Raw genomic sequence first — 26,340 nt, forward strand, 5'->3', positions numbered from 1 at the left:
TTAAACCAGTTCAGGTATGCAACTGAGGTCTGCCCTTAGCGGAACAGTTCCTGGTTACTATGTGCTTCAAAGTCCAACAACAGTGCGAGACCACACATGAACTGAGGGGCATGTTCTCAGATCCACACTATCTCAATCTCATGACACAGCTAGTGTGGGGTTATGGAAGGAGTGTAGGACTTCGTCTTGCTTTCAAATTTCTTTTATTTCCTGCTTCTCATGGGCTGACCTTGGGCAAGTGATTGCCTCTCAGTCTAACTTACTTCTCAGGATTGCACCATAAGGCAAAAGTGAGATGGAAGATTTTCTTGCCTTATACCCTTAGGGCCTGGGTGTGAAACAAATCACAATATTTATCTTTTTTTAAAAAAGGGGTCCACCCAAGAGATCTGATAAATTTGGCTGAGTTCCTCCCTTTCCATTAGATATTCAGCATGTGAAATGGTGTTATTTATCTGCATTGTAGATTTATTGCAGAGTGCACCAGGTTTTATTAATGAAAAGCATGTGTTGACATAGGATTGTAAGAGGTTTTTTTTTCTTGATTCACTTTCTCAGTTTGGCAGAGAGAAAATAATTCGCCTTTTGTCACCCATCTGTTTTCTGGTTCATCTGAAAAACACAGTGTTTGAATGATGTCCAGGTTAACTAAGCTGCATTAGTTGGATTGTGAAAATGTTTCTAAAGCCCCTGTGGGAATTTCCAAAGACTGCTAAGCAGTAAGATGAAGAGAAGAGCATGCATGTTTTGGATTAATTGATTTGGAAATTAAAGGTTGTTCAATTCCAGCAACACCCATAACTAGAGGTGTGTGTGTATGAAATCTGGAGAATTAGATGAATATAATAATGAATAAAGATGTGTCTAACACTTTCAGATATGTTTAGAGGTAGTGCTCCTTTTTCAGTACCTTCTCAAGTTAACCCTTCTCTTCCCAACTGTGGCCTCCTCCCAAAAAGGTGCCTTGTACTTCAATTAGGATTGGACAAAAGGTTTTCTTTTGGGGTCAATAGGAAATTGCTATGTTTGTTTTGGGTGGGTGGGGTGAGAGGGGGATAGAGGCAAGGAAGGGATACCCCTGGCCATATTGGGAAGCCCCAATGACTGGCTTGTGGGTCACTTGTTCCCTACCTGCTATCCAGGAAAGAAAGGAATTCTTAGGGAAGTTTTTAATGTTTGATGTTTTATTGTGTTTTTAATATTTTGTTGGGAGCCACCCAGAGTGGCTGGGGAAACCCATCCAGATGGGTGGGGTATAAATAAATCATCATCAGCAGCAGCAGCAGCATCACAGTATTCCCATCTCTTTGATGTAAAACTGGGACCAACATAACAGTCACTTAGGTGCCTTTTGTGTTCCTTTCTAGCGGTGCTATGTTAGCACACACAGGATAAACAAAGGAAGGTTAGAAAAAAATTCTTCATCTCTCAGGACCAAGTTATCTTTCTCTGGGTGGCTAAATTTCATAATGTGGAGACATGAATTAGCATGATAGTAATTTGATTTGGCACGATGACTAAATGGAGCCTGCACATTCAAGTGCAGTGTATCTCTGGATATAGTAGATGTCGGGGACAAATGTGCCTTACCTGCTTGTGATCTTGTGGCTGGTCACTGTTGGAAACTGGAGACTGGGCTAGGCAGACCTTTACTCTACAAAGCAGTTCTTAGATTCTTACAAAAAGCAGCTATGTGAGTGCAGGGCTCCAGGTGTGTCGTGGGATGAACTACTGATGTGAAACTGGCCTAGTGCACACCACACAGAAAGACAGCACACCGAGTGCACAGCAACTCCAAGATTTGCACTAGGGCAAACACGCCTATTTGTGGGTCTCATGCATTGAAATCCAGGTGTCAGTCATAGAATTGTAGAGCTGGATCCCAAGGATCATGTAGTCCAGCTTCCTGCAATGCAGGAATCACAGCTGAATCACCGGGCCACACTTTATGATGGAGAAATAGGGGAAGGCACAGAAAACCGTCTTCCTTCCAGATGCCCTCTGTCACATTTTCATCTACCTGGACAAACCTGATCTTTGGACAGGCAAATTGCTCCTAGAATCATGCACCAGTCAAGGGACAGCCAGCCATGCAAACACATCTCTGCACAACCCTTAACCCTTTCTGCTTCTGCTCTCAAGGCTTGGAAGGGACAAAGTGGGCTGTGATTAAACAGTGCCTGAGCGAGCTGGTGGATTTCAGTCCTCCTTTCTGCTCTCACTGTCTTCCTCACCCTGCCTTGATCATGGCATCGTCAAAGGGCTAGACGCAGAGTGAATGAATCTGTGGTCATGTCTAAACAAAATTTCTGCCCAGGGCGTCCTCCTCTCTGTTGCAACATGGGCCACGTCATCCTGTAATTACATGGAAAACTGTTATTGTTGCAGCGACACACCCTGGGCTGGGCCCTGGGCTTCAAACACATCTGGATTTTGAAATCTGGCTCCTTGACACCCTCCACCCCCCACAGCAATCCACATGAATGTGATGGGGGGGTAAGCATAATCCTAACCCCCTAAAAAAAACCCAATTCATGAGGGTAGATAGAAATCTGCTCAAAGCTTTAAGTCTAGCTGTGTGTGTGTGTGTGTGTGTGTGTGTGTGTGTGTGTTCGGCTTGGGGATTGGGATTGTCTGACCCAACTAGTGAGATTATTTAGATGAGCTTGTTTATCTGTGATAGCTACTCCTAATTGCCAGGAACCTGTAACTCATGGGAGTTGCAGTCCAGGGGCCAAGGGCAAAAGTAAGCAGCATCTGTGGGCTTTGAAGCTGCCGCCTAGCAGAGTTTGATTTCATTGGTGGCTTTCTTTCCTCTCCACAGACTGAGCTCTCTCTGCAGAAAGAGCAGCTGCAGCTGAAAATCATTGAGCTGGAAGATGAAGTGGACAAGTGGCAGAAAGAGAGGGACCGTATCAAGGTGAGAGCCACACAATATCCTCCCACTTCCCTCTTCTTCCCAAAACTACTCCCCCCTCATTGCTCTGCTCATTTCCTTCCTCCTACTTTTTGCACTCCAGCAGAAGCCATGACCACACCATACATTTAAAGCACTTTGATGCCGCTTTAAACAGTCATGGCTTCCCTCAAAGAATTCTGGGAGCTGTAGTTTTGTTACGGTGTGCTGAGAATTGCTAGGAGACTCCCTCAGAAAACTCCAATTCCCAAAGTTCCCTGTGAAGAGGGAACTTAGTGTCATTGGCCCGGTCTTGTGGGATGCTCTCCCAATAGAGATTGAGCAGCGAGGTTCTGCTTCGGCTTTCAAATGCTTGCTAAAAACATTTCAAGTCCACCAGGCTTATGCAGGCAATGAAAACAGATGCTTTCCACAATAGCTAGATGATTTCTGATATTATTATTAATTATTATTATTATTATTATTATTATTATTATTATTATTAAATATATAGCATTGTAAACTATTCTCACACATTATTATGAATAGTGGCATATCAATATTTTGTAGCTAACTAAATAAATTTCAGTGAGTCTACTCTGACCAGCATTAGATATAGCTGGAGGCTTCCACCTCCTTCTGCCTTGCTCTTTTTTTCTCCTCACTTCCATTTCCTCCCCATATGGTTCTCCTAAGATGTCATTTTGCTTCCTCCGCTCATGTTCTCACCTCTTGCTCACTTTTCTTTTCGAGTATCTCTTCAGGGCCAGACCAACCGCATGGACTAGAAGTGGGGTGTGTGTGTGGGGGGGGGGGAGAGAATAGGCCCATACATCTAACTTGGCAGAAGGCCTGGAACACACAAACTCGTCTCACACTCCGGGGACTACCCAGCACATTTAAATTCTGTGCCTTGGCTCTGCCAAAGTTGTCTGCTTATCTCGACTGCCAGAGCTCATCCCTGAATATCCGAGGGTGTTGCAAAAATAAAAAATCATGTCAAGCAATATATGCAAAGCCGGCTTTTTCTGTTTCCAAATCGCAGGAGAACACCTGAGCATGGGAACTTCCATTATATGGATTCACTGTGCCCCATGTTAATGTAATCTTCATTCTTTTACTACTTATTACATTTTTTAAAAAAATAAATAAATCTCTGACCTACCGCAAAGGAGCTCAGGGTGGCATGCTTGTTTATTTATTTATTCCGTATCCTCTACCCATTTTATCCTTTCAACAACCTTACGAGGCAGGACAGGCAGGGAAAGTTTGTCTGGACACTCAATGAGCTTCATTGCTGAGTGGAGCTCTGAAGCTAGTTCTGCATCAGTTCTAAGCCAGTCTTCCCCAACTTGGAACTTCAAGATGTTGCTACACCCACTAGTGCCCTCGATGATCTGAAAGGCACCAGGTTGGCAAAAGTCTGGCTTAAAAGTCTCCCCAGGGTTTCACAGGACTCCTGATTCACAGGGAAACGACCAGAATGTTTTGAGCGCAGGATTTAGCTGAGAATCTCTGTGTGGGTGGAAACGTTCTCAGTAGAAACCGCTAACGTGGTTAGATCAGAGGAAACCTGGGAAGCTATCAACTGATGATGATGTCATCTTGAAGTGCTTTGTTATACCTCTGCCCTGCAGGTTGTACTGTGCACAAAAGCACCCTTTCAGACTTCTCCTTGTTCAGCTACTCTTAATAATCTAGACCAGGGTGGGGAAGCTTTTTCTAGTCTGAGAGCCACATTCCCTTCTGAGTAGGCTTCTGAGGGCCACATGCCAATGGTGGGTAGAGCCAGAGGGAAAGTGAAGCAATAAATATAAATTTGACTTTTTGTCAAGTTTCTAATCATGCTCACATACCCCTCTATGTCCTCCATCTGGACAAGCAAAAGGCAGCATCAGAGGCCAAAGATACATCCCAGACAGGGGAAAAACACCCAGGGTATGAAACAAAGCCAGAGAGGGACAGTTGGAGAGACCTTGAGGGCCACATTTGCTCCTGCCCTGGTTTGAGGTTCCCCACCCCTGATAGGATGGTTTCTATATCGGATTCTGCACACAATATAAGTCACACCTGCGAGGATACACTTTGCATGAAGGTGTCTAGAAATTTCAGTGACATAACACTGAAATGACCAGCCTCCACCCTCCCATACGTTTCTAAAACATGCACTCAGGAAATTGAACTGGTGCAGCTTTTCCTGGGCATCCCACATCACACTCCCGGTGTGGGTCTGCAATTTTCAGAGCATCCTTGCACACAGAAAACTAGGGCATCAGGGAGAAGGGGTTTGGTTTTGCTCTCTACCAGTGATGGGCATTTCGTTTTGTGACAAATGTCAGCTCCAGCCATGCAGAGAAAAAGCTTTGTGGTACATGAGTCAGCGCATTTCTCTCTCCCTGTCTCTTCATCTAGAACTTCACCACCAACGAGAAAGCCACGGTGGATCAGCATTTCAAAGAGCTGATCCGTGACCTGGAGAAGCAGCGGGACGAAGTGAAGGCCGGTTTGGATCACAGGGAGAAGGTTGCTGTGGAGAACATCAAGGAGATTGTGGAGGAGCTGGAAGAAAGGGCCAAACTCTTGCAAGAAGACAAGGAGACCAGGGAGCAGATAGGCCAGATCAGTGACTCAGTGCTCTTCCTGCAGGTATGCAAGGCTGTTTTTTCTCCCATGCTGACTGTGGTGGCTGGTGCCTATTGGGGCTGGTAGGACAGAAGGCAGGGAGGCCAACACTAGGTGAAGCTAGAGCCAATGAGCTAATTTTGTCTCCATCCTCCTCCCCAGTGCAGAGTTTTACAAGAAACTTGTAAGTTTACAAGTTTACAAGAAACTTTTACAAGAAACTTCAGTTTTACACTGAAACTTAGGAGGAGGAAACAGGGGTGAAGGAAGGCGTAGGGACACCTGGGACAGACATCACTACGTAGGGTGCATGTGTGGCATTGCTACGTATGGCGCCATATGTAGCGACATTGCACATGCGCTGTATAGCAGTTTTTCACCGGCACCGCTCCAGCGCTGTACGGATGGTGCCGGGATTCCTCCGGTGCCACTACAGCCACAAACTGTCCGTACGGCTCTGGAGTGGCACGGTGGCAATCCGCTAAATACAGTGCATGTGCAGTGTTGCACGCATGCGCTGTAGGTAGCAACGCTGCACATGCGCTATATAGCGGTTTGCTGCCGGCACCGCTCCAGCGCTGTACGGTGGGGAATTATTATTATTATTATTATTATTATTATTATTATTATTATTATTATTATTAATTACTATTATTATTATTCCTTCAACTACCATCAGCCCCAGCTAGCATGGCAAACGAAGATCTAACTTGCAATCCAGTGACATTTGGAATGCATCATACTGGCTACCTTTGATATGTTCGCTGTCTTTTTATTTCTAATAGAATTACGTTCAGTAGTGTAGTGGCAAATTCAGAAATACAGGGTCTGCTCCTGGTGATCACAGCCATACCCCCTCAGAGGCACATGCCTTCCATAATGATTCAATAAGCTTATAATTATACAATAATTATTAGGGATGCATTGCCATAATCAATGCAGGTCTCCATGAGTTGCCATTCAGCTAGATCTACTGTTTTCTGTACATGTACATGGGCAAATGTTTAGGAGCACTCCAGTATCTTATTTGGCAGAGACTTAAGTTGCACTTTCCATGAAGTTCCATTGTACATAACAGACCCTTTGCATCGTTTTCTTGAAATGGATTCACCTTGTATTTTCAGTGTTCCTAAATCCCTAGCTTTGGAGTAGACAGTGGCTAGAAAGCTCCTCTTTCATGGAGATTGAGTAGCTCTAGGACGCTGGAGACAGGGACCCTGCTGCAGAAATAGTAATCAGTCTTTGACCCCCCCCCCCTGCAACCCTGGATCACTACAAGATCTTCTATTGAACTCAAGGTGGCATATCTAGGATTTCTGAGTGGTCCATCAATATTTAGACCAATGACCAGACCTAGGCCTGCTTAGCTTCACCCCAGCGGCTTTGTCCAGACCAAACCCTGCTCCTCCTCTGTACGCCACTTCTGTTTATCGCTATTATTCCTGGCAGGAATTTGGAGCAATGATGAGGAGCTACACCATTCCACCATCCCTGCCGACATACAGCATCCTGCTGGAGGGAGAGAACATGAGCCCGTCTATGGGGATACTGAGAGATGACCTCCTGAACGTGTGCATGAGACATGTTGAGAAGATCTGCAAGGCAGACCTCAGCAGGAACTTCATCGAGAGGAACCACATGGAGAACGGTAAGGGGAACTTATTCCACTTGGCCTTTTAATTCAGTTTAGAAGTGGTTCAAGGTTCTGCTTCCCCTTGAGCAAGGCCCCTGGCCTGTCTGTTTCTGAGATTACAGTGCCATCTCCTATACCCACCTTTACTGAGAACATCTCTTTGTAATCACTGGGCTTACTTCTGAGTAGACACGCACAAGATTGCACTGAGAAGTTATTCACTATCTTTGGTCTTTTATCATTTGAAGTATACTTGGAGCTCAAACTTGCAGAAACAATTGTAGAACTTTTCCTCTTTATTTGCCCAAAGCAAAGGCATCCTTCCTGTACACTTTTTTATTTTTTGAAAAGTCTTTATTATTTCACCCTTCAATGCAAAGGTTCCCCAACCAGCACAAAATACAATATTTTTTAAAAAACCGGCAATAATATTATCCAAACCAAAACTAATGATAAAAGTTATGCAGATGAAATGTAGGAGCAGCTACATAAAAGCAGAGCTTAAACCACAGTTCTAAGAGGCCTGGGATTTTATTTTATTTTAAAAATTATTTCACTTAGTGACAAATGGAATTTATTTATTTATCTATCTATCCAGTCATTCTTTCATTCTTATATCTCACCCTTCCTCCAGTCTGGAGCTCAGGGTGGCAAACAACCAATAGAGAAGCAATTATGCAAAATAAGACATCGTGTAAACCACAAAGTTGCAGCAGCAGCAATTCAACAGCAAATAAGATCAGTAAAAGCTTCACCAGAAAATAGTTTGCCTCATTATACAAATGCCTGGCCGGTATAAAAATATTTACAGCCTCCCTGTAAAAACAGCATCACTTACCTCTACCCTTCCATCTTAAGACACAGGATGTCTTAAGTGAACAGCTGAGACTTCAAAGTGCAATACTTAATAAACCATGCACCAATTTAGCTAATCAGTAACGGTGGAGCAATAAAAATGCAACAAATATAGGAGAATAATCACACCCAATAAATGGAATGTAGTGATTTCACTTGGCTATTATGGCTAATAGCCACCAATAAATTTCACCTTCATGAGTTTGTCTAAGCCAAAAGTGGGGTACCTGGGGCCTTCCAAGTGTTGATGGACCCCAACTCCCATCAGTCCCAGTCAGCACGGCCAATAATCAGGGATGATGGGAAAGTCCAAAAACATCTGGTTAGCCACATGTAGGAATGGAAGAATCTACCAATTTCAGTTTCCCTCATTTTCTTGTTTTCACCTGTCTTATGTTCAATTTGCCCCACTTCTGAATCAGTTTGCAAAAATCTACACGAACATTTTTTATATATTTTGTGCACACACACCCCAACACACACATTCCTGCACATTCCTTTTGCCTAGTGTATACATTTCTGCAAGTTATCCCTCTAAAATAACACATTTGGGTGCATTGCTTCCATTAATATATATACTGTTGTGCACACTTTCCACTAACACATGCAGCTTTGGGTTGACGAAGAATATCGCATAATTCAGATAAGTGCAATTTTGAAGGACAGCTGTGTTTAGGTTTTCGTGTTGATTCAGGATCATGTGGATCAGCATTAAAGTGTAAACTAATACAAATCTTTTCCCCAGCCCAACACTCAGTTTTCCTGGCACACACAGCCCAACACTACGCCCCTGAGTGGTTAGAGTGTTGAACTAAAACCTGGGAGAACTAAGTTCAGATCCCCACTCAGCCATGAAGCTTACTGTGTGACTTTGGACCAGTCACTGTTTCTGAGCTTGGCTGTGTAGGACATGTTGAATTTTTCAACTTTCAAATTCCAAAAATGAGGTGTGCTAAAAGTTGTGACATGACTTGGGAATTTGGAATATACAGTGATACCTCGAGTTACATACGCTTCAGGTTACATACGCTTCAGGTTACACACTCCGCTAACCCAGAAATAGTGCTTCAGGTTAAGAACTTTGCTTCAGGATAAGAACAGAAATTGTGCTCCGGTGGCATGGCAGCAGCAGGAGGCCCCATTAGCTAAAGTGGTGCTTCAGGTTAAGAACAGCTTCAGGTTAAGTACAGACCTCCAGAACGAATTAAGTACTTAACCTGAGGTACCACTGTATTTTGGTTAAATTAATATTATTTAATTTTGCTTGCTAAGTAAAAAGTGTGGAGAATTGCATAGAAGTCATTAAAAATGATTGCCAAGTACTTGCAGTTTTATTAATTATTTTTATTTAGCATTACCTGACATTTACAGAAGGTAAAATTAATTTTTTTTTGTTTTCAAAAACTAATTTATGTGCTTCTTCATCAAAGGTAGACTTGCCAAGCTAAATGTTGTCCAGTCACAAAAACAATAGGAGATTTGAATTCCTCAAAACATTGCCCCAAAACATATTGTTAAGACCTCTAACTGATTCCACACACACCCCAAATTAAGTTTCACCTACTAAAATGGCACTTCTCACATGTGGCAGAAATTAAGCAAGAAGCTGAGGTTCTTGGAGCAGAAGGTGGGATATAAATTAAATAAATAAGAAAATAAATAAATAAATAAATGGACAATGCAGTGACCCAAGATTTCCAAATAGGTAACCACATGAAATTGACACCTGTATGAAATATGTTTGCAAGTAGCCAGGTCTGTGAGATCCTCAGACCATAGAGGGTGGGGATATATCATCAAAGTATAATTCTCCTATCCAACGCAAGGGATGATAGGGGGCTCATGAAGCACAAAGTTGTTTTGCTCTGTAAATGACTTGCTTCCCTTTGTCAAAACCAAACTGACTGCCAATTCATTTCATCCAAAATTATCCTTTACAGCACAAAAGGGAAATCGTCCATTCAGATGTCAGTGTTAAAACATCCATGGCATTTTGTTTTGGCTGCAGTTACATTCTTTCCCTGCTGATGCTGTGAAACACAGTAGTTCTTAATCATTGCTTATAATTCACATAATTTCTGGCCCCATGAAAACTGCTGACAGTTGTGAGATGTATTACCCACTTTTTTTAAAAAAAACAAAAAACCCAACCCAATAATGCAGGGAATATAAGGCCTTAATCTGTTTCATGTCTCAGATACTTATCTGTAAAATGGAAAGAATATTTCTCCACATCACGAGGAGTTGAGAAACCAAAAATATGAATTAACTCTTGGCAGCTCCCAGTCCTGAGAACCAGATAGATGCCTAGATAGATCATCACTGGGCCTCCAGACACAATCTACTTTGCCCAGGGCAGAGGGGCTGGCATTTATGTGAGAGTAATGACTCTCACCACCTTTCCGTTTGTGTAGGGAAGATGAGGAGTCAGAGAAAGGCTTCTATCGCAGGGAAAGGTCTTTGATGTGGCTCTTGATGAAGGTTGCCATGGAAACCCCAGATCTTTATCATTTCATTAAGATCTGTATCAAATATGCCTCTGTTTGTTCCTTGGCAAAGGGTCTTACAAATCTCTCTAGACTTCAAACACATCTAACGTGCCAGAGACATGCTGAAACACTCTGGTGCAATAATAAGATACGAGGAAGCAGATCAAACATAGAACTGAACTGAGTGCAGTCATGGGTACAATCTCATCTAGCTTTCTGAGCCAGCATTTTAAAATACCCCCAATTTAAAACTGAAGATCAAGAAGGGTGCTAGAAAGGGAAGGAGGCATATTTGGGCAACATGTGCATCAGGAACAACAAACCTGTGGCTTTCTGGATACTGAGGGTCTCCAGCTTCCATCAAGGTCAATGATCAGAGATGATGGGAGCTGTAGTCCAACAAGCAACTGCTGCTGGGCCATGCACTAATTTTCAGGACAGAGCCCACACAAATCAGCAAAAGGGGATCTTGAACTATAAGGAAGTATTAAGCCTCTGGAATCGGTAGCACAAGAAACATGGTTAAATACATTTAGATTGTCCAAGGTATGTCCAAAGGCCTGCACTGAAGGCACCTTTTGTAGTTGTGTAGGAAGGGAATTTCATAACTGCGGGGCACCACTGACAAGGTCCTGTGCTTGTGAACTTAGTAGACTGTATTTGTGGGCCTCTGCAGCTGATTTTAAAATATGGGGTGCAGCTCAACTGAGTGAAGGTGGTCCTTGAGTTAAACAGCCCCCAAATGTTTAGGACTTTTAAGTAGGGGCTAGGAACCTGTGGCCCTACAGATGTTGTTGAACTACAACTCCATGATCCCTGACTGGGGCTAAAGTCCAACAGCATCTGGAGGGCCACAGGTTCACCACCCTGGTGGACAACCCTAATGGGTTTATTTTATGCTCTGTCAAGAGGAAAGAGTAGCCTATGACCCCAGGGAGCTTGAAGTTATACCACCCACAATAACCTCATCCCAAATCCACAGGAGCCATATTCACACAGCCTCACCTTTCCTGTCTGTAAAATGGTGACAAGATTACTGGCCTGCTTTATAAGGCTGCTGCAGCAGTTGATGAGATAATGTGTTCAAAGCACTGGGAATTTTTTTTAACCCACCCCATAAGTATATTATTAGTACAGTGGTACCTCTAGATGTCAACGGGATCCGTTCCGGAGCCCCGTTCGCATCTAGAAGCAAACGTAACCTGTGTCCGTGCATCTGCGCATGCGTGGCTCACGTTTTGGCGCTTCTGCGCATGCACATGACGTCATTTTGAGCATCTGCACATGCTCAAGCAGCAAAACCCGGAAGTAATGTGCTCCGTTACTTCCAGGTTGCCGCGGAGCGCAACTCGAATGTGCTCATCTCGAAGCACATTCAACCCGAGGTATTACTGTACTAGGAACAAACTAATATATGAGACATAAGTTCAATTTGTGAATTTTCCATTGCCACTGTGGATAAGTATATCTGTAGTGCTATCCACGTGCATGGATCTTTGCAACACATAGTAGCTGCACTTTTAGTTAACCCACTGAAATGGATGAACCTATGCTAATCATGTATTTTATTCTATGAACTACCCTGAGATATTATGATGAAGAGCAATATATAAATCTAATAAATAAATAAATAAAATCATTTCTATTAACTTCAGCGGGTCTACTCTGAAGTAGGCCTAGGGCTGTCTATAACCCCATGGTTTGTTTTTGGGTTGTTGTTTTTTACTCAAAGCAGTATTGAGGTGCCCCAGTGTGTTTCCCCATCACAAACCATTTCAATTTCCTATAGAAGAAAAGAGCATACTGATGCTTCCCCCTCAGTGATTAATAGTAGCCTTGGAAGGTGACAAATTTATGTCAGGAAAATGACCCCATTTTGGATCAGGGCATGATGAGTGGCTTTTATAAAAAAGGAAAAGAATTTGGAAGCTGTATTCAGGGATTTCCCACATCACATTAAGCTTAGACTTTATTAGACCAAACATATCTCCCCATGTTGCTTCTTAGTGAAGGTTATGGAAATTGCTGTTCTTTTTGGATGGAAGTAGAGCCTTCTGCATCAAGAGAATTTATACTTTCCAAATAAATGACCAGGATTATTTTTTCTTTCCCTGCTGGCAAAGTATTCAGAGACTTGGGCCACATCCCTAAAACCACCACCACAACAAAAATAACCCCCTTTTAACTGTGCCTCAGGATGAGGGAGAAAAGGGATTCAGTTTGCATTTAAAGGTGAACACACTTTCTGAAGCAGTGCATGAACCAAAACACACCCATCCTTTGAAATTCACACTTCTCTGAATTTTGCAACGTAATTCTCCAGTCAAGTAATATGTACAAAAATACATACAGTGGTACCTCTGGTTATGGATTTAATTCATTTTGGGGTGCCATGTGCACCCCAAAAAATCCATAACTAGAGGCGCCACTTCTGTGCACTTGCGTGGTGCAATAGAGCACTTCTATGCATGTGCACGGCATGCAGAGCACTTCTGCGCATGTGCGAGTGGCAAAACCGAAAGTATACACTTCCTGGTTTGCCGCGGTCATAACCTGAAGATTTTGTAACCTGGAGGTTATGCAACATGAGATACCACTGTATAATGGAGTAAAATGTGCATAAAAGGTAAAGGTAAAGGTACCCCTGCCCGTACGGGCCAGTCTTGCCAGACTATAGGGTTGTGCGCTCATCTCACTCTAGAGGCCGGGAGCCAGCGCTGTCCGCAGACACTTCCGGGTCACGTGGCCAGTGTGACAAGCTGCATCTGGCGAGCCAGCGCAGCACACGGAACACCGTTTACCTTCCCGCTGGTAAGCGGTCCCTATTTATCTACTTGCACCCAGGGGTGCTTTCGAACTGCTAGGTTGGCAGGCGCTGGGACCGAACGATGGGAGTGCACCCCGCCACGGGGATTCGAACCACCAACCATGCGATCGGCAAGTCCTAGGTGCTGAGGTTTTACCCACAGCGCCACCCGCGTCCCAGCAAAAAATGTGCATAGCAATGCATATATTTGTGAAAATGTCATCCAACACTCCCACCATCATATTAAGGGAAATTGCTTTGCAAAATTGCCTATATTAAGGGGAAAAGGCACACAAAAATATGTATATTGAGATAAATTCACACTAAAATACTGGTGAATGTTCATGAGGGCTTTTTTTTTTCTAATGGCAAACTGTGGAGAATTTAACTTAGGGTTGGAAATGAGAATCCAAAATTGACAGAATCACTAATTGACCCTTCACATAATAAAACCAAATCTGAAAGGTACTAAAGTAGTAGGGTTTCTTTTTAAGAAGTCATGAGTCCAGTTTAGGAGAGAAGGGTTGCATCATCCACTGCCATCCACCTACACTCATCCAAGACAAAACTCTGTTTGCTCCACCTACTTCTGTTCTACAAAAGAAAGGGGAACTTTAGCACCTGGTTCTGTAAGTGGTGTCTCATTCAGAGATGTTACAATGCAATTTTCACAGCTGGTCAAGTCTGTGGGGAGTTGCAAAGAGTGCAGATAAGTGGATGCCTCCTCCAGCAAGGGTTGGAATAGCAGAAAGAAGGCAGAAGGAAGGGAACTCTGCTGGAACTGATAATAGATGTTAGTAGGTGGTCGTAAAGTACAGGTTAGGTCACAAAATGCCAGCTTCCGTGAAACACGGTTTCCTCCCGATCAGTGGGATTTCTGCATGGGGACACTCATTAGATCACACGGCACAATCAGATGCAATTCTGAGTTTGAACCATTGATGCTTCCCAGTGACAGATGCCCCAGTGACAGCCTAGAAGAAAGACCTGAGTTTCCCTTCAGGTCAGCTTTGCACATCCTCCTTAGCCATTTCTGCATAGTTTTGGCTAAGCCAGGAGAATGGCTTTTCTTTTTTGAGTCTGAATGCCACATTCCCTGGTGGGCAACCTTCTCAAGGACTGCAGACCCTTACCCTTGTACGGCAGGTGATATTTGAGTTTGTTGGTGTTTTAACCTGAGCCTGCCTAATTTTCAGTTTCCAAATCAACCTGTTTGTCAAAATGCAGCTTTGAAATTTGGGGATTTTGCAGTGCAGTTCTCCAACCCCACAATGCACTAGATTAAGCAGTGGCATCAAAACAAACTTATTAGTGAAAATAACCAACGAATATGCATTTGAGTAGGGGAAAATGCTTGGGGGAAATGGGCACATGAGTCAGATCGGCATATATAAATGTGCTTCTTATAAAGTCATACTAAGAGGCTGGTGAATTTTCACGAGGATTTTGCTGCAGAATAATTGCAAATTTCTGCAGGAATGTGGAGGACTGAATTTAAGGCTGGAAAAAGGTGAAAGAACCAAAACTGACCGATCCTTCTACCCTGACACACACAAACTTACACCTCTTGATCCTCCGTCCAGGCAAGCAAGAGGAATTATGACAATTCAAAGGCACATTTTAGCTAGGCAAAATAACTCAAGGTGGTTGTGGAACAAGGCCAATGAGGGTCCCAGCTCCTGACCTAAGGATCCCCAGCTCTCTCAAGAGCCAATAACCAACCACAACCTTTGCTCCATGTGCCAGCTACATGCAACTCAGCCCATGGTCCTGCTGTCATCAAGTAGCAAACATCTTAATATGTATCACAATCACAAAAAGAACTTTGTGTACCTGATGAGTCGTCTGGGGTTCAGCTTCTCAGTCTAGACCCAGGGAGCTACTCCTTGCTTCTGTGCTTTTTCCCTCTTGTCTTATGGTTGTTATTCCTCCTCCCCCATTCCTGCTATGAACTTTCAGGCGATCACCGTTTCATGATGAACAACTACTCTGACTGGAACCAGCCAGACAGCATGAAGAGGTTCTCCATGTTCCTGAATCCAAAAGGTATGAAGCAGAGGCTAGCCAAAACTACTTGCCTGGTTACCAGTTTTGTTGGTGTGAGTGTTGCGAACTGCTACAGCTTTATACATCAGCCGTCCCAAATCTCCAGATCTTGATGGACCACAACCCTCATCAGCCCCAACCAGCATAGTCAATGGTCAGGGGAATGATGGAAGTTGGAGTCCTCCAACACCCAGGAAACACAAGCTTGGAGAAGGCTGTTTTATACTCATGGAAGGATCTGTGTTGTCTCAGCGTTCAGCACCCTTTTGTCCCCCTTGCCATGTACTTTTCCTCAAGGCCATTTTCTTTCTTCTCCTGTGCCCCCCTGGCTTCATTTGCCCTTAGTGCCATTTCATCTGATTTGTTGACTGGCAACTAATGATTTTTCATGGAATGCTAGAGTCTGTTGGGTCCTTGTGAGGCCATCTAGTCTAATTCCACTGTGTGGTGCAGGAAATCCATAGATCAGGACTATCCTCAGCAACAGGAGCTGGCCACCCTCCGCTCAAAGAACCTCCAATGAGGGAGAGCGAGGTCATTGGTTCCATTGTTAAATTGCTCTTAACAGCAGGAGGGTTATTGTATTGTTCAACCAAAACCTAACCTGTAACTTAAGCCCGTTACATTTAATCCTGCTCTATGAAGCAGCGGAGAACAAACCACTGGAATTAGCGAATAATTCTGTGCAGGTAGTATAAATTCATTCTTTTGATTCACCCCTGTGTATTTTACTTTGAACATTTCACAGTAGTGGAGAACCAAGCGAGACTTAAATGTCCTCTTCCTAACCCGTTTGGAGGCCTAGATGGCATATAGAGATGATAAATAAAGAAAACCATTTCTTTTGAGGCTATTTCAAACTTCTGATGGCTCTCGAGCAAAGAGCAGCTTAACCTGCTCCATCTCTCTCTTCCAAAGCCAGAGTCCCGACATCCCCAAGACAATCAGTCTGAGAGATGGAGCATGAGTGAGTAAATGAATGTAACTAATGGCTACTCAGGGAGAGCTTTGGGTCATTTGGCTCAAAAGCTCCTTTGGTGCACTAAGGAGAAGGATGGACAGTTTCATTCACAGGCTGAACTCTTTCCCCTGCTAAGAGTGGGTACATTATTTCTGATTCTAAATCTGCTGATTGGATTGTTTTTAAGATGGCAACACTGGACAGATCCTACAGGTGGGAGGGAAATGTTGTGAACCTGCTGCATTCCCTCTTCTCCAACCAATAGCCAAACCAATAAGGAAAAGTTTAAAAATGTTAGAGGGAGGTTCGCATAAAGTGCCTATATTAGTGAAAATAGCATACAAAAAAATGTAGGTGTGCATTAGGGGAGATTGTGTGTGAACTAAAATGCTGGTGAAAATTGAGGACTCCCCCCCAAAAAAAAACAAAAAAAGAAAAAGAAATAAGTGCAGTGATGTAGAAATTGTGCCAAACTGAACTGAAGACTGAAACTGAAATAGACAGATAAGTCCACCCCTAGCAAATCCTCAGTCACCTAATTTCTTTTCACACCAACTAATTCCTTAAATGAATTCTCTCATCTAGGAGGAAACTACAACACCAGAGCCTGGGAATTTTCTGCCTTGCAGACTGCAGAGGAATCCATTACAGCAGGGAACTCTGCTTACTCCCTGAAAGGTACTACTCTTCACACCTTCAGTGCTGCCGCTGGTGGTGCACCACTCCACCTTACCCTGTCAATTCCCTTTTACAAAGTTGCTATCTTTTCATTCACCCCTGGGGCCACAGCTTAGCAGGAGAGCATCTGCTTTGCAAGCTGATGGTCCCGGGTCCAACCCCTCAGTGCTTTCATTTAAAAAGAAAAAGCATGAGCTAGCAGGACCTCCCAAAAACCACTGCTGCCCAATGCTGGTGATTTAGAGCCCCTGAGAGGGCTGAGAAGGTCTGGCAGGCAGTGTGGAGTAGAAAGTCAGGATGGGTTCTTTAGTTAGAATCCTGAAAATTAGGACAGTCAGAGGTAGTAGACCTTTGAGGATCTCAGACAGAACCCAACGAGCAGAGGAGTTGTTCCAACAAGAGCACTGACTCAACTGAGCCCTTTGATGCTCCCTAGGCATGACAGCTCATCTCAGGCTCCACCCTCCTGCTGAAGAATGCAAATCCTTAAAGGGCCTGGAGCACAGCACACCCTCACCTGCCCATGACCTTGAGCTAGACACTGCATGTGTTAGCAAGCAGACCCATCAGAATGCAAGGACTTTAGGGATGAAAATGCACATCCCTATAATGAATCAGGCTTGGGGCTGATATTCTCTACAGGTCTAGATTTAGAGGTCTTGGGTCCAGGAGTCTTGGGCTTGTGGGAAGGATCTCTGGTTGCTGAGCTAAGGCTCAATGTCTCCTTGGTCAGTGCCATTAGGTTTTCACCATTTGTACCCGTGTCTAGGTCAGAGCTGGACTTTGGATCATTAGAGTAGACCGGCCTTTCCCAGCCTAGTGACCCAAAGCTGTTTTAGACTCCAACTCCCATCAGCTGCAGGCAGCATTGCCAATGGTCAGATATGATGGGAGTTGTAGTTCAATTATCTGAAGGTCCCATAGTTGGGGGAGGCTGGAGAAAATAGTCGTGGTCCTGATCTTTCTCCAGCTATCCACTGGAAAAGAATGGATACATTCTCTTATAATACCAGAACCTGGGGTCATAGAATCATAGAATTGTAGAGTTGGAAGGGACCATGAGTGTCATCTAGTCCAATCCCCTGCAATGCAGGAATCTTCTGCCCAACGTTGGGCTCAAACCGTGACCCTGAGGTTAAGAATCTCATGCTCTACTGACTGTGCTATCTCCATCATCCTACAAAGATGTCCATTGGAAGATTCATGACAAACAAAAAAGAAAGTACTAAGTATTTCTTCACACAGCACATAGTTAAACTATGAGGTTCACTCCCACATGGTGTAGTAATGATGGCTGTAATGGCAGTTTAGACAAATTCATGGAAGAGTAGGATATCAATGGCTACTAGCTACACCAACTATGTTCTACAGCTGCTATCAGATGCAATATGCCTCTGAATACCAGTTCCTGATACTCACAAGTGGGGAGAGTGCTGCTGTACTAAGGTCTTTCTTGAAGGCTTCTCATGGGCATCAGGTTGGCCACTGTGATAAGGGGATGCTGGACTAGTTGGACTGATCCAGCAAGATTCTACTTATGTTCTAAGATGAAGCAATGATCTGACACAGTATAAAGCTGCATCGTTAACCCTTGGGTTTAAATAATAAAATCATTGTTATTTATCATGTCAGTTATATGTTGGAGTCAGTGAGTGGCCCCTAGTGGGAAGCTGCTGACCTGACCTCCCTGTGGTTGAGTTGTTGCTGCATACCGGGATGGAAATAGGGAGGGGCGAGGTGGCAGAGGTTGGTGGGCTGGAAACAAGCCTGTTGAGCCATTCTGGTGCTCGTGCTGGTGAATTTGTACCATGCTGACCCCTTCCCTCCCTCCCAGTATGCAGCAGTGGCTCAGTGGGAGGACGGGCAGGCAAGCAGTGTAATGCCCCTTTGCCATTCACTACAGCAAACTTGCTCCTTGCGCTTCAGGCCCATCCAGATGAACCTGTAAATACTGGTGGGAGCATCTCTTGGTGAGTGCACACTGCAGTTTGTTATGGCTCTGTGCAAGCAGCTACACCGAATCCCAGCATCACTATTTAGCAAACATTACACAAAACAACACCGGGAGGTGGCAAAGACAAATTACCACAAAGGATCCTTCCAGGGCATTGTAAACCAGACCTTATTGTGTGAACGCATCCATAAATACAAGTCAGTGAGTCCCAGAGCAGGATACGCAGAGAGTGCAAGATGGAGAGGCCCTGTTCCAGCAAAGCCTTATGCACAGCTCTGCACAGGGTAAAAATTCAAATTGAGAAGGATTTTTTACAGGAATGTGCAAGCTAATTATGGTAATGCCAGAAATTAAAGCTAGCACTCAATTAAAGAAATCTTAGCCAAGTACACACATGTGTTTTACTCAATTAATTGATAAATAATTGACAACAAGTGGATATATTTGCATATGGATAAAAAGAATAGTTCTGAGGAAGAAGCATCCTTACCCACTTTTTAAATGAATCACGGATATGTCAGTATGTCAGTACAAGGACCATCTCTGAAGTTTTCTTTCCTTTGAAAGAGAGAAGATGGGAGGTGCTTCTTTCAAAGCAGTGATTGTCTTCAGTTTTTAAAACAACTGTTATCACCACCATCATCTGCTGGACAATTTATCAGAGACACCTCTTTAGTTGTTAAAACCGTTTTTGAAAAACAATTAACCTAACTGATTAATCAATTAAATATTGCACTTCTAGTGGCAGAAATCTTTGCAGGATGAGGTCCAGGACCCATTTATTCTGCAATACTGGAAAATTTGAGGAGAACTTGGCATCAAGGTTCATGCCAGTGAAAGCCACAGAAATTTGTTTCTTATCCATTGTTTCTTGATTCCAGTAGAGTTCTTCTTGCTCTCAATCCTGCTTTTATTGAAGAAGCGACACCCAAATTGTAGGCTCTATGCTCCCCCACCACTTCTTAACTCAAAGAAGTGCGTGCCTCCTACTTAGTTACTCTTGCAATGGAGCAGATTCATCCTGTCTTTGTGCCTATGGTAGGACTATTGCTGATTCCGCGATCTGCAGTCCTGGCACAGAGGCTCACAGGATCTGGCCAAAATGTGCAGAGATTTGTGGAGAGAAGCATTTTCTACTCCACCTCAATGTAATGTTGCTTCTTCTATTTTCCAGTGGGCAATGGGACCAAGATGCCTTATCAGTTCCCCCCAATTGGCCAGAGTTCACCGGGAGATTTCAGCAAGCAGTCCGACGGGAGCCTCTATACCAAGAATGGTACTTTCAGGGCTTCTATGAGTTCTTCCCCCTCTCCCTTCATCCTCTCTTTCTGTCTTTTCTCTGGGAAGATATTCATTCCAAATGCCCCAGTTTCACCTGGCTGCATTGGAATTGCTGTGCTTTTCAGTCTTATGTTTAAACAAGGTGTCCCTCTAACTCTGGAATGCACCCAGCGGCATGCAAGGGAGGTTCTTCTGGGAATAATAACCACAGATGCCTTGTGTCTCCTCCAGCTTACCCTTCCATTGTGAGGCACCAAGCCACTAAGGTGCAACCTCAGACATGGAAGTCCTCCAAGCAGAGCATGCTGGTAAGTCATTAGACCTGCGCTTTTCACACCTTCCACCCAAAAGGCCTTCTGGGCTGCAACCCTAACCCTACTTACCTGAAAGTAAGCTCTGTTTAACTGAGTGGGATTAAGAGCATAAGAACATCTGTTAGGGAGACTTTAATCATAATTCCTGAATTGCAGCAGGTTGGACTACATGATCTCTGCGGTCCCTTCCAACTCTACAATGCTATGTTTCCATGAGTCCTGCTGGATGAAGCCAAAGGCTTATCTGCAGTTGGGCATCCTGTTCATACAGTGGCCAACCAAATGCTCTAATGGGAAGCCCATGAGCACAACCACACTCTTCTCACTTGTGATTCCCACCAACTGGTATTCAAAGTCACACTGCCTTCGGAGACAAAATACATGCATACGTTGCACTATAAATCGAGGACAGGGGAAGAACTCCCCCTGTCCATTTACTATTACTTACAGAATTTCCATGCCACCTTTTTCCAACATGAAATCTCCTAAGAAACACACAATATGACAACCACCATCATCAACCATCAGAAAGTGTTGTTGCTATAGCTCTAAAAAATGCAACTGTTCCCAAAACAATACACAGATAAATGGTCAAGAACAGAGACAAATGTGCTAGTTGTCCTAGCTTTTGAAAGGAGCAAGCAATTATTCACCTACGTCTGAGAGGATGACAGGGATGGAGTCATGGGGGTCTCTGGTGGGAGGGCACCCCAAAATTCTGGAGCTAACTGTAGCCTTACATTGGTTGACAGCATGAAATATGGGACGCTCCACCTCTTTGGAGGAGCTGGCTGGCTGGTTAAATGGCCCTCATTCTATTTTGTAGATGTTGGCTTCCACAAGTGAGTGACAAGTCTGTGTCCTCTGGTCAGGAGGCCTCTGAATAAGCTACTGGTGCTTACCCACCAAGAAGGTAGCCTGACCTTCATCTGAGTCCTCAGCTGTGTCCTGCAAAGCCCTCAAGTCATGGATTTCCCAAAGCAGTTCCACAAGAATACTAGTTATCAAATAGGGCTATAAAGTGATAAAACACCAGCTCTGGTACAATATCCTACCTCCCCCCTGCTCTTCCTCACGTGCTTCACATCTACAGAGGAGAAAAGGGCAGCACGATTCCATAGACAACTCAGGATTTAGAGAAAGTGATTAAGGAGGATCAAAGAAAGAGATAGTGGCTAAGCTCTGTTGATGAAGAGAATCTTGATTGTCGGCTGTTGTTTTTAATAAAAATAATTAACTGCATCGCATCCAGAGAGAAGGCAGGAGGCTTGCAAATTTCACCATTCTTGGAACATGACAGTTTGGCCTAAGCCTTTCAAAATTATGAAGAAAAAATATATATTCTTAAGCTATTTGAGAACACTGACATCTGCAGCCTGTATGATGTGGAACCTTTGGCCCTCTTGCATGCCTAATTGTTCATATGGATAGAAGGGATGAAAGGGACATTGCTCAGTGGTGGAGCATCTCATTTTCATGCAGAAAGTCCCAGGTTCAGCCCCTGGCATCTCCAAACAGGGCCAGACAAGACCTTGCCTGAAGCCATGGAGAGCCACTGCCAGCTACTGCAGACAGTATTGAGCTAGCTTGCTGTTTCCCAAACTTGGGTATCCAGCTGTTTTCAAACTACAGTTCCCATCATCCCTGACCACTGGTCTTGCCAGCTCGGGATGATGGGGGTTGTAGTCCAAAAACGGCTGGAGACCCAAGTTTGGGAAACACTGAGCTAGATGGATCATTGATCTTACTCGGTATAAGGCAGCTTCTTGTGATGGCTCCCAGGGGATGGAGGTGTTATCCCTGGTTCAGATGCCTGATCCAATCACCCAAGTAACTTTTTCTGACCCACCACAAGACCCCACTGATTTTTGGTGGAGTGTGTTGGGGAATAAATTAGACACAGAACTGTGTAGTGGAGCTGAGCACCCTGTTGGGGATGGCAACCAGCCCATCCTTGCTTAGCAGAGCAATCATTTTATGACTGGAGTGGGGGGGGGCATTAATCTCCTCCTCCACAAATCTGCATGGGTATGTCCTGTGTGTGTGCAAGAGAGTATGTGAAAAAAGAATGTGGAGTAATCACATATACTTTGGGCAATGCCTGCCACTGGCTTCCTGGGGATTGGCCAGGGTTGAATGCAATCCTTAGTGTAATTTGCTAGATTATCTGGGCCATTTTCATCTCAGTTGGCCACCCAAACTGGGAATATGCTCTAGAGTCTCCCGCACCTCCAGAGGGAACTACAGCTTGTTCTCAATTGGGCCTGGAGTCCAGGAAGGACTGCAGCTCAGTGGCAGAGATTCTGCCTAGTATGCAGAAGGTTGTGGGCTCAATTCCCAGTGGCTGAAAGTTGAAAGGCCCTGGAAGTGTGTTTTACTGAATCAGACCTTTGGTTCCTTTAGCTCACTCTTTTCTGACTGAAAGTGGCTCTCCTGGGCTTCAGATGGAGAGCACTTTCAGCTCTGCCTGGTGATGTTGGGAATCATATCGGCTTGCAAAGGATGTGTTTCTCACCTGAGATGGATCCTGCTTGATCTTGGAGCTGCCCCTGTTGCTAGAGTAGCTGGCATCTTCAACTGACGGGCTTCCAAGTTTTAAAAATATACAAAGCTGTTGTATGCTGAATCAGGACCTTTGTACAGCTAGCACAGTCTTACCTACGCTGAATGGCAGAAGCTCACCTGGGGATGTTCCCAGTCCTATCTGGAGATGCTGAAACAGGTTACAGCCCTAGCAACTGCCCAGCTCTACCATCTTCCTGCACTAACGATGCTAAGTTGGCCTTCTATGTATATTCAGCAGCTAGAGCCATTTGGTCCTTGAATTGCAGTTATACCCAAAAGCAAACAATCAGGCTGATAAATAAAGAGCATTAAATGTCCCAGAATAGATGTACTTCCACTGGACTGCCGAGACTCGGCAGGAGCTTTTATGGTCTACTGGGCCAATAATCCTGCTTTTAAAGCTGCTTTAAATATGTATTTGAGTAATCCAGTCCTTAGAAAAAGGCCTGTAAACATGAGTCCTAGCAGCCAGCGGCACGGCTTGAGGAGGCCTGTCCCACCAACCCATTGAGGGTTATTTAAAGGGTAACTGATTCCCCTCTTTAATTAGGTACAAAATTGGCACCATAAAGCAAATGGCTTTAATACTCCAGGCAGTGCTGAACAGCAGGAACTTGGAGGGAGAGTGATGCCGAGTGAAAGGGCAGGTGGTTCCTGTCCACCACCCATTGCAAACACTTCACAATCAGCATAAATCTTTTTTTAACCAGCTGGATTATTGGGAATGCTGCTAATACAGTGGGGTTTGCATCTAACCACCTCTCTTTAAGATAGGAAATTCACTGGATCAAAAAATTCCAAAAATGAAAGACTGCTGTTACGAGCAGGAATGGGTTTATCCGTCATTTTCAGTTTCTCTTGATTTCTCATTCTTCCAGTTCTAATTTTAGTTCTCCACATTGCCACAACAGTTTGTGAATATGTATATCTTTATTAGCAAAAAATTCTCATGACTCATACACATAATCTCCCAATAGACACACATTTGCATGCAATGTCTCTTAATCTATGCACTTTTGCAAAGCATTTTCTCCCCATATACTGCATTTTTCCATGTCATTTTCAAGAAGTGTACATTTATATGCATTTTTGTACACATTACTTGGCTGGAGAACTGCGCTGCAATTTTTAGAGAAACGCAATTTTCAAAGGATGTATGTGTTTCGCTTCCCGTATTGTTTTGGAAAGTATTCACTTTTAAACCTGGACTGAATCAAATTTCACGAGCCGTTCCTTGTTACCATTTTGATCCAGTTATTTCACATTACGCAATCTGGCTCAAGACTGACTGTGACAGATCTTTGTCAACAACTGTCACAGTTACAGCAATGCATCTCGGAACCAAGCCTTGTGAGGAATGGTTGAAGGAGCTGGGTCTGTTTAGCTTGGAGAAGAGAAGATTGAGAGGTGCTCTGATAGTCTTCCTCAAATATCTGAAGGGACAGATGGTCAATGGAGCAAGCTTGTTTTCTGCTGCTCCAGAGGGTAGAACCTGAACCATTGGATTCAAATGACAAGGAAAGAGATCCTGACTGAATGTTATAAAAGTTTCTGCTTTGACCATGAAATGGACTCCTTCAGAAGGTGGTGGACTCTCCTTCACTGGAGGGTTTTAAAGAAAGGTTGGCGGGCCCTCAGTCAGGGAAGCTTTAACTGTGATTTCTGCACTGGAGAGGTTGAACTAGATGATTCTGGGGGTACCTTTCAACTCTACAAATCTATGAGTCTATGATAATAATTTGCATACACAGGACCTTATAGAGTTTGATGAGCTGTCTCTCCTTGCAGTTCCATTTGGCAAGGAGGGCAATGGGTATCAGATATGCAGAAGGCAACAAGTCTATCCATCTGCTTCTTAATCTAAAATCACCCTGTGCTTTTTCTTTTTCTCCATTTGCAGTCCCACTACCGCCCCTTCTATGTCAACAAGGGCAATGGAGTCACTTCTAATGAAGCACCTTGATCCTAGACGATTACAAGAGGAGTCTGTTGTGCTAGGAGAGGAAGAACATATGAAAATTTTCATGGATGTCTCTACTGCTGCTGCTGTATTAACCATGCTGTTTTAATCTTTTTTCTTTCTTATTTTTTTGTAATTGATGGGAGGTGGAGAACGGTGCTCTAGGAAGAAGATGCAGTAGTGCATGCCCCATTCTAGGAGGGAATGAAGACCGTCTCCCTAGCTGTATTAGGGCACCGTCATGTTATTCTTGGTAACAGCTTTTCAGCCCCTGAGAAAATAACCCCAAATGCAAACCTAGTTCTATAATGCATCCCTTTCCCCCTACCTATCTGCTTAGCTCATGCTAGGTGTCTAGTAGGGAAGATTAAATCTGAGCTGGGCATCACGTTTCTTCCCACCAGAAGGTCTGTGCCACGCCGCTGGAGTTCTCAACGTAACCACTATTGCTTTCATCCAGCTTTCTGTTTGTTAGAACTGCACCCTTATCCACTCCCATCGGAGACACCCTGTTGACTTTTAATTGAGGCTCTTGCTTTGTAGATGCAACCCCAAAACCTGTTTGCTAATAACAACAGCAATAAAAGAAAACCCCCCACAAACTTCTAACAATTCCTTGTTGCTACTTAACCGGGCATGGGCTGTGAATTGATGGGCAAAAGGATGCATGGTGGCCCATTGATACATACTCCCTCCCTCCAGCCATCCAGCTTCTCAAATTATAGAAGAAAGTGGGCGAAATCTATCCTGCTAATGGAAGATTGATTAGATGTCTCAGCTATTCCCTTCCCCTCAACCCTCTGATGATATTGGCTGATATGCTCTGGTTCACTTGTTTTGTTTTATTATCTAGAAGAAGAGTTATTACTGGAAGTTCTGAGATTTATTCTTACAATGCTACAATGGGACTCTCTCTCTCTCTCTCTGTGTGTGTGTGTGTGTGTGTGTGTGTGTATGTGCACCTACTGTTTTGAACTGAATCAGTGTGAGGCAAGAACCAGGGCAAGGGTGTTGCTGTGGCTTGTACCACCCTAACCAAAGAGCTACAGTCGTCATGGGAACCATTTCACCCAGTCCCTAGAATTGGTACCCAAGCTTGAAGGCCACTGCCCATCTCCTACGAAGTCCCAAGAGCCTCAATCTTCAATGGAAACTGGACACATTTTAAAGCACTGGGGCCCTTCCTTGGAAGGACACACCCTTTAGAATTGCAACACTGTTGAGAAGCCAGGTTGGTTTCCATTGCGTGCCAAGACCCTGTAACTCGCAGTTCCCTAGTG

General features: G+C 44.0%; 1 protein-coding gene and 1 long non-coding RNA gene across 4 annotated transcripts in view; one reads left to right on the forward strand and one right to left on the reverse strand.

Annotated features, from left to right (window-relative positions):
• TRIM29 (tripartite motif containing 29) overlaps positions 1-25,662 on the forward strand; it is a 42,404-nt gene extending 16,742 nt beyond the window's left edge. Inside the window, exons 2-9 of one of the 3 annotated variants that reach the window (XM_082201030.1) lie at positions 2,825-2,920; positions 5,309-5,542; positions 6,968-7,166; positions 15,261-15,347; positions 16,894-16,986; positions 20,115-20,216; positions 20,453-20,529; positions 25,001-25,662. In XM_082201030.1, the coding sequence (XP_082057156.1) occupies positions 2,825-2,920; positions 5,309-5,542; positions 6,968-7,166; positions 15,261-15,347; positions 16,894-16,986; positions 20,115-20,216; positions 20,453-20,529; positions 25,001-25,063 (951 nt within the window). In that variant the 3' untranslated portion in view covers positions 25,064-25,662. The remainder of the gene's footprint in view (positions 1-2,824; positions 2,921-5,308; positions 5,543-6,967; positions 7,167-15,260; positions 15,348-16,893; positions 16,987-20,114; positions 20,217-20,452; positions 20,530-25,000) is intronic. The other 2 variants (XM_082201031.1, XM_082201032.1) reach the window with 2 other exon arrangements.
• A 143-nt stretch (positions 25,663-25,805) lies between these two features.
• The window catches only part of LOC309519867, a 328,690-nt gene continuing 328,155 nt past the window's right edge, over positions 25,806-26,340 (reverse strand). Inside the window, exon 3 of the long non-coding RNA XR_014214028.1 lies at positions 25,806-26,232. This is a non-coding gene — a long non-coding RNA (uncharacterized lncRNA). The remainder of the gene's footprint in view (positions 26,233-26,340) is intronic.

Source organism: Podarcis vaucheri (genome assembly GCF_965113315.1).
Source record: "Podarcis vaucheri genome assembly, chromosome: 15".
NCBI lineage: Eukaryota > Metazoa > Chordata > Lepidosauria > Squamata > Lacertidae > Podarcis > Podarcis vaucheri.